Source organism: Chiloscyllium plagiosum, chromosome 28 (genome assembly GCF_004010195.1).
Source record: "Chiloscyllium plagiosum isolate BGI_BamShark_2017 chromosome 28, ASM401019v2, whole genome shotgun sequence".
In the NCBI taxonomy this organism is placed as follows: domain Eukaryota; kingdom Metazoa; phylum Chordata; class Chondrichthyes; order Orectolobiformes; family Hemiscylliidae; genus Chiloscyllium; species Chiloscyllium plagiosum.
In genome coordinates, this window is record NC_057737.1 from 13,338,057 (window position 1) to 13,352,333 (window position 14,277).

The 14,277-nt window shown below is 43.0% G+C and overlaps 1 protein-coding gene across 8 annotated transcripts in view; it reads left to right on the forward strand.

Annotated features, from left to right (window-relative positions):
- Nucleotides 1-14,277, forward strand: part of rap1gap2a (RAP1 GTPase activating protein 2a) — a 516,227-nt gene that overhangs the window by 398,959 nt on the left and 102,991 nt on the right. For all 8 annotated transcript variants that reach the window (XM_043718315.1, XM_043718320.1, XM_043718319.1 and 5 more), the window contains one exon: nt 14,060-14,144. In XM_043718315.1, coding sequence (XP_043574250.1) covers nt 14,060-14,144 — 85 coding nt within the window. The remainder of the gene's footprint in view (nt 1-14,059; nt 14,145-14,277) is intronic.

The following is a 14,277-nucleotide window of genomic DNA, read 5'->3' on the forward strand; positions in this document are numbered from 1 at the left end:
AGAGATGTTAGGGGTAGGTTCTTTACTCAGTGAGTCGTGAGTTCATGGAATGCCCTGCCAGTAGCAGTGGTGGACTCTCCCTCATTATGGGCATTTAAGCGGGCATTGGATAGGCATATGGAGGATAGTGGGCTAGTGTAGGTTAGGTGGGCTTGGATCGGCGCAACATCGAGGGCCGAAGGGCCTGTACTGCGCTGTATTCTTCTATGTTCTATGATTGTGTCACCGTGGAATTTTCTTCAGTTCACTGCCTTTCCTTCAAAATCCATCATGAAGAATTGCAAATGGAAATGTTAACAAGTGAAAATGAATGTAATATTCTCGGAGGTTGAAGTGAATGTAGTTATCCTACATTTGGACATCAGTTTGACTCGGTTGATGGCTCTGATTGAGAAGCTTGTGGGTTCAGACCCTGTGCCAGGACCGGCAAACCTGTCAAGTCATCATCAATTCTTTTCAGATGCCAGGGTCAATGTCCCTTTAACCACGTTCCTGCATCATTTGCACCGACTGCATCACTGCTATGGCACATTTCCGATTCTCAAAGAGCGTCTCTGCCAAAGTAAAACTCCCACCATCTGTTTCCCATGGAAAGTGTCCCTGGATACAGCAGAATTCCCACTAGCCTGCACCGTGGCAACCTACAAAACCTGCCAGCCAGAATCTCCAATCTACCTACCTCCACCCCGCCCTCCCCAACATGACCACAAACTGTATAGACTTTAGACTTTCCTTTGAGGTTAACATTCCTGATTTAGAATTCTTTGCACATTTTTTTTGGTGTTTCTCATGTCTTTTGACAATGTTGCTGAGCTGTTTGCAAATGCAGCAAAGCAACTCTGTAATAATTAAAGCTGCAAACTATGACCATGATCAAGAACGGAACGTCAGTTTTGGGTTGGTTGAATATTGCTACAACTGTCACCCAGGGCTCCCTGCAAACAGGCCAGGCGTTGGCTGCCAGTTGGAACTGCATTTGGATAAAACAAATCGTGCTTGTACCCCATTAAGCCTCAAAACTTCCCTTACATCAGTGCCTCCTGACTTTTCTCCCCACCGTGACCCCATTTTGGAAGTGCTATGGCCTCTCTGTGAAAGTGGGGTTGGAGGGGATTGGGACGTGAGTAGAGCCATGAGAGCAAAGGGTGGGGAACACGAGACGTGTGAGAGTGAAGGAGAGGGGTAAGCAGAGCCAAATGGTGGCCATTACTGCCTCTGAGTTCATGACTCCAAAGCTTTACCTTGCCACCCTACCTGGAAAGCCGTCCCTTAAGTTGGATTGCTTGCTGCTTGGTGAGCCCTTTGCATTTCCCTTGCTGTTTCAGTTTGCAATGATGTTGACTCCATGCTCCCCCAGTGACTGTCCTGCGAGCTATCACTTGCCTTTTATTTTTCACCCTCCTCCTCAAGGTGTCACCGCAGGAACACCGAATGTTTAAACCGAATTAAATTCTCAAGGCGATGTCCCTATTCTGCCTGTCTACAGCCAGGGTCTACATAATGAACTTTGATGATTTTGCACAAATTGCATTCCCCTCAGAAAGGGCTGGGGCTAATAGGGAGGTGATGGCACAGTGGTAATATCAGTGGCATAGTAATCTAGAAGCCTCAGCTAACGTTTTGGGGACGTGGTTTGGAATCTCACCATATGGTGGGAGTTCTTGAGTCAAACAAAAATCTAGAGTGGGGTGACCACGTACTCATTGGCAATTGTCATAAAACCCATCTGGTTCATGAATTTCCTTTAAGGAAGGAAATCTGCCATCCTTACCTGGTCTGGCCCAGATGTAACTCCAGACCCACAGCAATGTTATAGAGTCATAGAGTTATAGAGATGTACAGCATGGAAACAGACACTTTTGTCCAACTCGTCCATGCTGATCAGGTATACTAAATAAATCTAGTCCCATTTGCCAGCATTTGGCCAATATCCCTCTAAACTCTTCCTATTCATATACCTATCCAGATGCCTTTTAAATGTTGCAATTGTACCAGCCTCCACCACTTCCTCTGGCAGCTCATTCCATACACACCCGTCATTTTGTGTGAAAACGTTGCCCCTTTGGCTCCTTTTACGTCTTTCCCCTCTCACCTAAACCTATGCCTTTTAGTTCTGGACTCCCCCACCACAGAAAAAAGACCTAGTCTATTTACCCTATCCATGCCCCTCGTGATGTTGTAAACCTCTATAAAGTCACCTCTCAGCCACCGATGCTCCAGGGAAAACAGCCCCAGCCTATTAAGCTTCTCCCTATAGCTCAAACCCTCCAACCCTGGCAACATGCTTGTAAATCTTTTCTGAACCCTTTTAAGTTATTGACTCTTGGCCTCCCACTGGCCAGTTACAAATAGATAATAAATAAATAGCTGGCCAAGCCAGCGACACCCACATCTCATGAGTGAATGAGAAGATGCTGGTATGCCATGCACATTGGCCTGAGATTGTGTGCAATGCATTGTGGGACTCAAATGTGTAGCATTGTTTAGCTGGAGGATAGCTGGGTGCTGAAGAGTTTCATCTTACCCACAGACCCCTGGAGATCAATGGTCCATGGGGTCCTCTCAGTACAATGAAAATCTGTTTGCAGGGAAATTACGGTGGGTTTCATTTAGGAGGATAACCCAGTTTGATTCCACCGAGAAGGGGCAGAAGCCACCCAGATTACTTTGAGCACAGTAGCTCTGTGGCTGAAAGATAGCAAGCCAGATTTGTCCAGCCAGCTGTGCACTGATGAATGTTACAGCTGCATGAATAGTTCCAGAATCGGATTGTCAATGTGACACTATTTCAAAGGCAAATGTGCTCCTGTTGCTGATGAAAAGTACACGGGCAGCAGTGCACAATTAAGAAAAAGGAGGAATTTGCATTTACTTGTCAGCTTTCACAATTTCAAAATGTCTCAAAGCTCTTCACACTCGGTAAAGTATTCTGGATGTGTAGTCATTGTAATTGGGTGGGGGGGGGAATGATTAACAATACAAAAGCTGAGAGCTTTTGGAAAAAAAATGGAGAAGATCTTGGCGTTCATAGAAAGGAGCAGAGCGAATGTAAGGAGCAACAAGGGCTGAACATTCGAAGAGGAGAGAGGAATCGTTAATGCACATCCATTATTCGTTTGGTAAATATCAATTCAAGTGTGAATTTTGACATTGTTCAACCTCTTTTTCTTTCCAAGATGCCCATTGAAACAAGAATCAAAACCTCCTAGTGGGCAATCGATGGAAATAACTTGCTGCTCTTGGACAACATGAATAATAAAAGAGTGATCAATAAGATTAATGTCAGTAACATGGTGAAATATGAGGAGGGGAAGGAGGAGGCATTACCCTGTGCAAAATGTACAATGTGCTTTGGTCTCCTATAACATTTTCTTTCTGATCTTGTCACTGTTTGAGTTTATTTATTGATAAAACTGTAAAAAATAGAATATTGAGGCAAGGCAGCCCTGTAATCGGGACTTGCGATTGGTTTTGGGACAGGCTTGGATTGCTGTATCTAGTGGCTGTGTTCTTTTGAATGGTCAGTGTACAATCCCATAAACCCATGCTACTCAAAGATTCGCTTCAATCTTGGAGCACCTGAATACTTTGAAACAATTCTCTGAAATGTTGGCAGATCGAATTCATGTTGTGAGAATGAAATGAGATAATGACATCAGTCTTCTACAGTCAAGATATTAGCTGGGAGACTCTTGCAGAGCAGATTTTAAGTAGTGGACTTTATGGTTTGAATGAGGGTCAGTAGACAATAATAAGCTTTAAAAAGAATTGAGGATATCTGGTCGGCATGGATGAGCTGGACCAAAGGGTCTACTTCGTGCTGTATATCTCTATGACTCTATAACTGCTGAAGTGACAATAAATTTGTGTTTATCCAATGTGTACCAGGAATGGGTGGTGAAGCAAATAAAAATTGCTGCTTGTTGGGGAATTACTGCATAGCAATAATAACAGCAGTGGGACCAATGGAAACAATATGCACTGGCTTATCAAGTGGTTCTGAGGAAGGGTGAGTGGACCCAAAATGGTAACGCTGATTTCTCTGCTGCCAGACCTGCTGAGCTTTTCCAACAGTGCTGTTTTTGTTTCTGATTTCCAGTTTTTATTTTGACTTGTTAAGTGACACTTTTGATTGCCTCCAAGGGGAAGGGCTGATAGTGGCAGAAAACAAAGATACCCTTTAGAAAGTTTATTAGGAAGAGCAATAAATAAAACACTATTAATAGTGGTAAAAGGGATGGATGACTTGAAGACAAATAGTGCTCCACACACGTGTCATGCTGAGTTGATTCTATGCAGCAATTCTAATTCAAGGCCTTCCTTGCAGAAACGTAGCAGGTTTGCATCATGATGATAAACACGTCCAACTAAATCTGAAAATGTTGCAAGCATGGAAATAGACAGCATGGAAATAGACCCAAATAAATTTGGGGAGGCAATGGTAACGTCACTAGACTAGCAATCCCCGAACTTCAATCTAATGTTCTGAGGAGATAGATTTAAATCCCACTATAACCGATGGTGAAATTTGAATTCAATAAAAGAAAATTAAATTGAGCAGGCTTTTTAGATTCCTATTGTAATTTTTAAATTAAAAAGTAATCTTTTTAAAATTTAAAAACTAAAATTAAAATTTAAAAAGCCTGATCAATGGTGCACATGTAACTACTCTCATAACAGCCCATCTGGTTCACTAACGTCCTTTAGGAATGGAAGTCTGTCATCCTTACCTGATCAGACATACATGTGACTCCACATCACATAATGTGGTTGACTCTTAACTGCCCTCTGGGGCAACTGACAATGGGCAATACATTCAGCCCTAGCCAGTAACATCCACATCCCATGAATGAATTTTAAAAAACATAGACTGGAATTGCAATTCCAAACCTGACCTGCGGTTAGTCTCTCCACTGTTTGTCATTTCTTAGGTCCTGAAAAGTGTGGTGATAAGTTGAATTTGCCTGCCGCCCGATCTGAAGCCCAAGTCAATGAGCCCCTCCCAGGCACAACATTGTTCACTCATCTGCAATTACCACAACCGTCGCTCAGTGAGAACGAAGACGCAACTTGTTTTGTCAAAAGGCCAATCCAATCTCAGTCTTTTCAAGAAGCTAACCAAACCAATGGCCACTGCTTCACCAGCCAGAAACCAGCCTTTCTTTCACTTCCATCATTCCTGCTCACTTTGGACAAGGAGCTCAAAATGGTGGCTGCTGAGCAGGACTTGCAGAATTATCATTGCTTTATTTGCCTCCAACACTCAGACACCAAAATAAAAAAAGAAAATCCACTCACTAACATAGAACAAACTGTTCCTTCACTCTATAAACACAGTCTGGGCATTTTCAGGTTTTATAACAAATAGCCAGTGCCTGTTTTTGATCTGAATATTTTGCTTTTAACGGAGCAGATGTGATGGACAGCCAACTGAGGAACCTGTTTACATAATCCATACAAACACATTAATTGATACCATTACAGCTTCTTGGCTCAGGGAAGGAGAAATTACATCACACTGACACAAAATATTTCAAAGGAAGAATGTTTCAGTTTTTCCAGAATGTAATTCAATACAAAACATTAGTTAACCAACTCTCTGAACGGATGGTTTCTGTCTCATTTTTCAACAAATAGATTGTTTACTTCCAATCCTGGAAATATTTCATTTTCTCTAATAGTTTCATGATGTATTTGAGAGACTGGATAATGATGATGAGACCATAAGTACTTCCTTCAGCAATAGCACTGTATTTGGAATCCATTAAAGTAAAAGATTACACACAGAGCACATTACATGTGTCAAGAAATGCCCACAGGTCCAATTTACTCTCAGTCAGGTGTCTGAAGAGGATGTGACTCTCATGAGATAGACGATTCAAAATCTACCAAATGACCTCCTGGTTTGCATTGTGTACAGTTTATACTCATGAGTCTTTGACTGTGGGATCGCTGTGCTGTACATGACATTGAAATGCCAGGAAATTTCCAGCCTCACCTTCTTGGTAAGAATCTCACCCCTGAGTCAGAAGGTCTTGGATTCTAGCCCTAGTCCAGGCCTGGATCACGTCATATAGGCTATTCCAGCAGTGTACTTCTGAGGGGGTACTGCTTGGCAGGAGGTGCCACCTTGTGGGCAAGGCATTAAACTGCATCTATGTCTGCCTGTTCTGGTGAATATAACAAATCCACATGCCAGTCTTTCAAGAAGAGCTGGGGGTTGTCCTAGTGTCTTGACCAGCCCCTCCCAGTGCCTCACATATGTAGCTACTCTCCTAGTCACAACATTGCTGATTTGGGAGAAGGGGTACCTTTTTGCCATCTGTGGTTTTAGAGTCATAGAGTCAGTTTTCTACCCATTAAAGGGGAATAGGGGCAAATAAGGAACCAGTTGACAGATACAAAGTACTGGCCCTAGTGCTAACTACACGATGACAGGGAAAGATTACAGTCCAGCCTAAAACTATCAGCAAATATCTACAGTTGTCATTCTTAGTAGGTCCCACCAGAATTAAGAGACCAGAGATGAGACGCTACTCACCAGGCCAAGAGCAAAGGACTTGGAGATTTGGCTATTAAATTCATGTGGAATCCTGCTACAGTGTAGTGTGTTTAGCTTTAACATAGACCTAGGAAGGAAAAGTGATTTAAGGGAAAGGCATCTCCCTCCTTGATTTGTAACAATTTAATACAATACTTATGCCTTTTAAAAGTACCAAAGTAATCATGAAAAGTCTTAAACCTTCACAGAAGAGTTTTTTTTAAACATTGCACATCTGAAACAGAAACAGAATAATACAGCAGGTAATTGGTGCCTGAAGAGGGAAAAATAGGATGAAAGTTTGTCTGTTAACCTTTCATCTACCCCAAATGCTAAATGAGCTGGTTTGTACATTCACAACATTGTGTGCTATCTTTATAATTGCCAACATTGAGCGGGTGACACACCCCATCTGGAACGTGGCAAATCTTCTTATAATCCTTAATGGAATGTGGAATTCCTGGCCAGGCCAGTATTTGTAGCTAAACCCCCTCATTTCCCTTGAGAGCAAATAAGGGGCAATCGCATTGGTGTTGATCTGCAGCCTGATGGAGGTCAGAACAGTTGGGGATGGCAGATTTCCCTTCCCCAAAGGGCAGTAGTGATCCCAATGAGTCTTTACAACAATCGATAGTTCTTTCACGAATATCCCTACTGGGACTTTCAATTTCAGATTTTTTAATAGATTAATTGAATTTGAATTCTATCAGCTGCCATAATGGAATTGGAATCTCTATCTCCAAAGTACGGTAGCCGGGTCTCCAGATTACTATTCCAGTGACGTCACCTGGATGTTACACTCTTCCCATTTTTTGGACTTAGAGGAGACAAGTGCACTGTGGGAATTGTTGAGGTCTGGAACTTGATAGCACTCAACAGTAGAAGCCAGGCATAGGAACAGGCCTAACACCTTCCAAAGTCAGAGGCTTGTGATGGAATGGAATGTCATTAAGACCTATACAAAAGATTTTTAAAAACTTCATTCACAGGATGACGGCCAGCATTTATTGCCCATCCCTAATTGCCCAGGGGGCAGTTAAGAGCCAACCACATCGCTGTGAGTCTGCAGTCATATGTAGGTCAAACTGGGTAAGGATAGTAGATTTCCTTTCCTTAAAGGCCATTAGTGAACTAGTTTGTTATTTATGACAATTGACAATGGTCACATTCCTAGCTTTTTACTGCAGACGTTTCAAAATTGAATTCAGATTTTACTATCTGCCATGGTGGGTTTCGAATCCAGGTCCTTAGAACATTAGTCTGGGTTTCTAGATTACTTGTTAATATATAACGATAAGGAAATTGCTGGCATTTCCTGCACAAGGACCCCCACCACTCAACAGGCTGCAGACCTTGATTATTTCCCTTCCACTTTCTTCACAAGCATCTCATCCAAGCCACTAGAACACACATCCCTGTGTAGCCATTGTGAAGGCTATTGATGGCTCTTCAAATTATGTGCATTGAATCCTGCCTACCACCCCTAAGGAATGACGATCCCTGAAGCAGGTTCTTAATCATGCATCCTCTGGAAAATTCACTTGGAAGGTCCGATCCTGATGTGGTCAAGCTCCTGCTCTGGAACTCACCTCACCATTGGTGCAAAATCTAAAGTGGCAAGATTCCACACATTGTATCTGAAAACACCATATATGTCTTTTTACTTTTTTAAAAAATGTATTAGTTTAGATGTCACTGGCTAAGTACCTATGTTGAAACTTTATTGCTGGAACAGCACAGCAGGTCAGGCAGCATCCAGGGAACAGGAGATTCGACGTTTCGGGCACAGGCCCTTCTTCAGGACCTATCCCTAATTGTCTTTGAGGAAGAGATGGTGAACCTCTTTCCTAAACTGCAGCAGCCCATGAGAATGTCGGCACATCCACAGTCCTGTTAGGAAGAGAGTTCCAGGTTACTATCTAGAGAGTGCGAAGGAACAGTGATGTAATTGTAAGTCAGGATGATGTGTGGCTTGGAGGGGAATTGACATGGTGGCATCCCCATGCATCTGCTGCCCTTGTCCTTCTCGGCAATTGAGATCAAGGCTTTGGAAGATGCCGTTGAAGGTGTGTTCAGCTTCTCGATGATACAAATTGCTGCTACTATACATTGATATTGAAGGGAGTGAATGTTGTTGGTAGCATGTAATGTCTGCCAATCAAACAGATGTCTTTGTCCCAGATACTGTTGAACCTCTCATGTGTTGTTGGATTTGCATTTACCCAAGTAAGCAAAGCATATTCTATTGCATATCTGACTTGTACCTGGTAGACAGTGATTAGGCTTTGGGAAGTCAGAAGGTCTATTACTTGCCACAAAAATCCCAGCCCTGACCTACTCTTGTAGTCCAGTATGTATATGGATTGTCTAGTTCAGTTGCTGGTCAATGGTAAACAATGTTGATGCTGATATTAGGGAATTCAGCAATGGTTAGGCCGTTGATTGTCAAGGGGAGATGATTAGATTGCCTCTTGTTTGATATGGTCATTGTACAACACCGTGTAGTGTTAACGTTACTTGCCACCTGGCAGCCCAAACCTATTGTTGTCCAGATCTTGCTGGATTTGGACATGGACTGTTTCAGTATATGAGGAGTTGTGCTGAACATTATTGTACAATATTGGCAAACATCCCCATTTCTGACCTTATGATGAGGGAGAGTCATTGATAAAGCAGCAGACGGTTGGGCCTAAGACTCTACCCTGACGAACTCCTGAAGTGATGACCCAGAACTGAAATGATTGTCTTCTACAACTGCAACCATCTTCATGGTGCTCCCTGTGACTCTGACTGGAGGGGAGCTTCTCCCCATGATTCCCATTGAGTTCAGTTTTGCTAGAGCTGTTTTTAAACTTCTTACATTAAAAATCCTATATTTAAAACAACTGGGAAATTTCACCCTTCTCGAAAATGTCTTCAATATGTATCAGGTTAGAGTTCCTCCGGGTCCCAGATGATTGAGTGGTAGTAAGACTGCAGATTGTCAGTGCTGAACTCTGATGTCTTGACTTTGTATTGTTGCTTTGTTAAATCTGCAATGTAGCATGGGCTGTAATACAGATGGTGGGAAGTGTCTCCAGTCTCCAGTCTCCAACAATGAGGAGTGCCAGAGGGTTTCCGATTGATTCTGCAAGTTAATGGATTATTTTGTTTTTATCTGTCTGGGAGGAGGCTAAAAACCCATCTTTATTCTTTTCTGGTTTGTCTCATTAATTGAGTCTTTTTTTTCATTTCCAGTACATTTGCTGACTCCTTGGGGAGACAATGGAAGTAGTTAGTGTTGATTCATTCAAATTAAAATTAAATAGACTTCCTTCAGAAAATCACATTTTGGAAAAGAATACATGACTCATCTGTGATATGTCATTCGATAAGTTATTGTCCAAAAGCTCTCCACCTCTGGGAATTTTCTTTGTGTCATGTCCGGGTCTGGTATGGATTAATTGATAAAGATTGAATTAGCCAACAATTCCATTATTGTTGTATCATGCCTCCAGCGGAATTGTAGAAGGATAAGCAGATAAACTTCAGTATTTCTTTTAAGCATCAATCAGACCTTATTTTCCTACAGTAACTTGGTTCCACGTCCACATTAGCAATCCGAGGGAATGGAAGAATGCAGACTGGTTGAGGTGAGGGGGTGAGTGAGGGCTCACTCATGATGGAGAAACTGCGCTGTTTTTCGGAAGGCCTTTTTCACTACATCTGTTGAATGATCTCAGGCTACATCGAGTACTAATCAAATCCATTTCACAACAGTGCTGCACTTCTTCAGAGTTCGTGGGCACTCTGATTTCAGAGAAGAGCAAACAACTTGGAGTTACAGACTGCCTTGCAGTGACACCAGTGTATCACAAAGTACCTTTGAAGGACAGTTACTGTAGTAATGTAAGAGATGCGGCAGACAATCCTAAGGACAGCAAGTCCCACAAGCAGCAGTGGCGGGTTGATCAGATCATTTTAGTGATGTTGATTGAGAGATAAATTGACCTGGGCAGTAGAATAAACTCCTGTGTCCTTCTTGAAAGTGGCACTGTGGGATCTTTAATACAATGAGCCCTTGGTTTACCATCTGACCTTATCTGAGAGACAGATTCACTGGCTGTCGATTCACTGTCCCAAGTCTGGTAATGAGGAGTCTTGATGTGTACTCTACAGCTCTGCTTTGGATGGTCAAAACAAACTTCTTAGAGAAAAGAATTTCAGCAGTTCAGTTGGGATAGAGGCGTGTCATGTAGCGCACCATCACCAACACACTCCTAATTGGGCTGAATGGTCTCTTTTTTTGTGTGTGCATATTCTATGTAGCCCTCACACAGAACTCCAAACAGTTTTCCCAGTTGCAACAGAGGTCTCCCAGTAGGGGCAGAAGCAGACGGTTGTTGGAGTCGGGAGCCAGAGAATTAATATTTAGACAAGAGTTCAGCAAGAGGAAGCATATTGGCAGAGTCACAGCACTACCTATTAGTAACAGAAGGTGGTGCTCTTTGGCACTAGACACCATAACGTTCCGGACAAAAGCCCTTCATCAGGAATGGGGCTGTGAGCCAAAGAGCACCACCTTCTGTGGAGAGATAAATGGAAGGAAGCTGGGGCTGGGGTCAAGGTGGCTAAGAGTGCGATAGGCAGATGGAGGTGGGGGTAATGGTGATAGGTCAAAGAGGAGGGTGGAGCAGATAGGTGGGAAGGAAAATGGACAGGTAGGACAGGTAATGAGGGCGGTGCTGAGTTGGAAGGTTGGAACTGGGATAAGGTGGGGGGAGGGGAAATGAGGAAACTTGTGAAATCCCACATTGATGCCATGGGGTTGGAGGGTCCCAAAGCAAAAATGAGGCGTTCTTCCTCCAGGCATCAGGTGGTTAGGGAGTGGTGATGGAGGAGGCCTAGGACCTGCATGTCCTTGGCGGAGTGGGTGGGGGAGTTGAAGTGTTTGGCCACGGGGCGGTGGGGTTGGTTAGTTTGGGTGTCCTGGAGATATTCTCTGAAGCGCTCTGTGAGTAGACGTCCTATCTCCCCAACATAGAGGATTTCACCAGTTTTCTCATTTCCCCTCCCCCCACCTTATCCCACCTTCCAACTTGGCAATGCCCTCATGACCTGTCCTACCTGTCCATCTTCCTTCCCACCTATCTGCTCCACCCTCCTCTCTGACCTACCACCATCACCCCCACCTTTATCTGCTCCACCCTCCTCTCTGACCTACCACCATCACCCCCACCTCCATCCATTATCACATTCTCAGCTACCTTCCCCTCAGTCCCACCTCTCTCCCATTTATCTCTCCACCCCCTGGCCCACAAGCGTCATTCTTGATGAAGGGCTTTTGCCTGAAATGTCGATTCTCCTGCTTCCCGAATGCTGCCTGATCTGCTGTGCTTTTCCAACACTATAGTCTCGACTCTAATCTCCAGCATCTCAGTCCTCACTTTCGCCTCCATAATAGTCCCAACCACTGGAAAATTCAGATTTTACACATGGACCTCCCATCGACACTGGGGCAGATGGAAAATCAGGGCCAAACATGGAAGTGTCCTTTATGCTTACTCTGCTTCTAATTTCATAGGTTTTAGCAGAGCGTTATATTGGAACTCCATATTGCGCAAAGTATATCCTAAACTGCAGTCGAGAGTGTGGTGATGGAAAAGCACAGCAGATCAGGCAGCTCCAAGGAGCAGGAGAATCGACGTTTTGGACATCAGCCCTTCAACAGGAATGTGCAGCCCACAATGAAGTTTCTCGCAGCTACATTGGCCAGGATAGATCTTTCTTAATTCTGCCATTAATTTGGGATGTGGAAATGAACATGAAAAGCTTGGTTAGCAAGCAACAAATAATCCAGTGGATAGTCAATGAGCCAACCTTAAATTGGTCTTAATGAGATTGCCTTAGAAAAAGACCCTTTGTTTCCTTGTCTCTTCGCAACGGTGGCTGGGGAAATTGCTTGGAATGAAAGTTTATGAGCCGTGTGATTTCCAGGTGTGAAACAAATAGCAAATGATCAGCTGTTTTATGTGCTTGTTAATGGGTCATTCTTTCATGAATGATTAGCTTTGTTGCTAAGAGCCAGTGCCAACAATAGGCAGCTTTTTGCACAAAAGAGTTTGGCAAATGTCTTAATGCAAGACAATACACAGTTTATAAACTGTACCTGTCATATTTTTCTATCTTACAAATACGTAGCAACCGCAGCTCAGTAGGCAGCTTTCTTGCCTCTGAAACTAAAGGTTGCAGGTTCAAGTTCCACTTAAGGGCAGGCTTCAGGATTACACTCCAGCACAACGGGGAGGTGATGGCCTTGTAGTGTTATTGCTGGACTGTTAATTCAGAGACCCAGGTAATGTTCCGGGGACCCGGGTTCAAATCTTGCCACGGCAGATGGTGGATCTTGAATTCAATAAAAGAATTAAGTACCTAATGATGACCATGAATTCATTTCCAATTGTAAAGGAAAAGCCCACCTGGTTTATTAATGTCCTTTAGGGAAAGAAACTGCCAGCCTTATCTGGTTTGGCCTACATGTGACTCCAGACCCACAGCAATGTGGTTGACTCTTAACTGCCCTCTGGGCAATTAGGGATGAACAATAAATGCTGGCCTAGATACCGATGCCCATATCCCATGAATGAATAAAATTTAATTACAGAGCAACACTACATTGTCAGCAATGTTATCCTCTTGATGTTAAACCAAAACTCTGTCTTCTTTCTTGATTGAATGTAAATGATTCCACTCATAATTTCAAAAGTGAGAAGTGGGATTTGTGCTGTCCTGGTCAAAAGTTAGAAAAAATTCATTATCACATTGCTAATTCTGGGAGCATGCTCTTTGCAAATTGATTGCTGTATTTCCTACATTACATCTGTGATCAAATTTTAAGACAATGTACTTTATTGGATGTATTGGGAGGCAATGGCCTAGTAGTATTATCACTGGATTGGTAATCCAAAGGCCTAGCTAATGGTCTTAGTAATATTATCAATGGATTGTTAATCCAAAGGCCTAGCTAGTGTTCAAATCTTGTCACAGCAGATGGTGGAATTAGAATTCAATTTTAAAACATTTGGAATTAAGAGTCTAATGATGACCATGAATCCGTTGCCGATTGTTGGGAAAAATCCATCTGGTTCACTGATGTCCATTAGGGAAAGAAACTGCCATCCTTACTTGGTCTGGTCTATATGAAACTCCGGAGCTCACTGTAAATTGACAACAAATTCTGGCTTAGCCTCCCTCATCCTGTGAATAAATAAAAGCAGGATCATCCAGGAGACTTGAAAGAGTTCTCTATAAATGCAGTTATCTCTTTCAGAGGGGATCAAAGCTCTTGAGCTGTTGCAGAGGGGAGGGGGAAAGCACCGCTCAGAGATTGATGACATGGATATCATGGGATGGGATAAATATCCTGCAGTTTCATTTGCTTAACTTTAGTCTGTGCAAAGAGAAGGCTTGATAGGCCAAATGGTCTCTTCATATTTTGTGCTTTCACACACTCTCAATGACTTTCTTTTACTTTGACAGGAGACAAGAGATGGCAAATGGGTCCAATACAAGCGCCCTCGAACCACACTTATCACCACCTCACACAGCTCCACCATCCACTCGGGTATGTAGAACACTCCGAATTCTCATCATAATGAGTCGTGGACTAACTGTGTATTTTATCTTATTTGTGTAGGGCTAAATCAGAGAAAAGCTCACCTAATGTGTACTGTTTAAATTGATTATATAAGACTGAC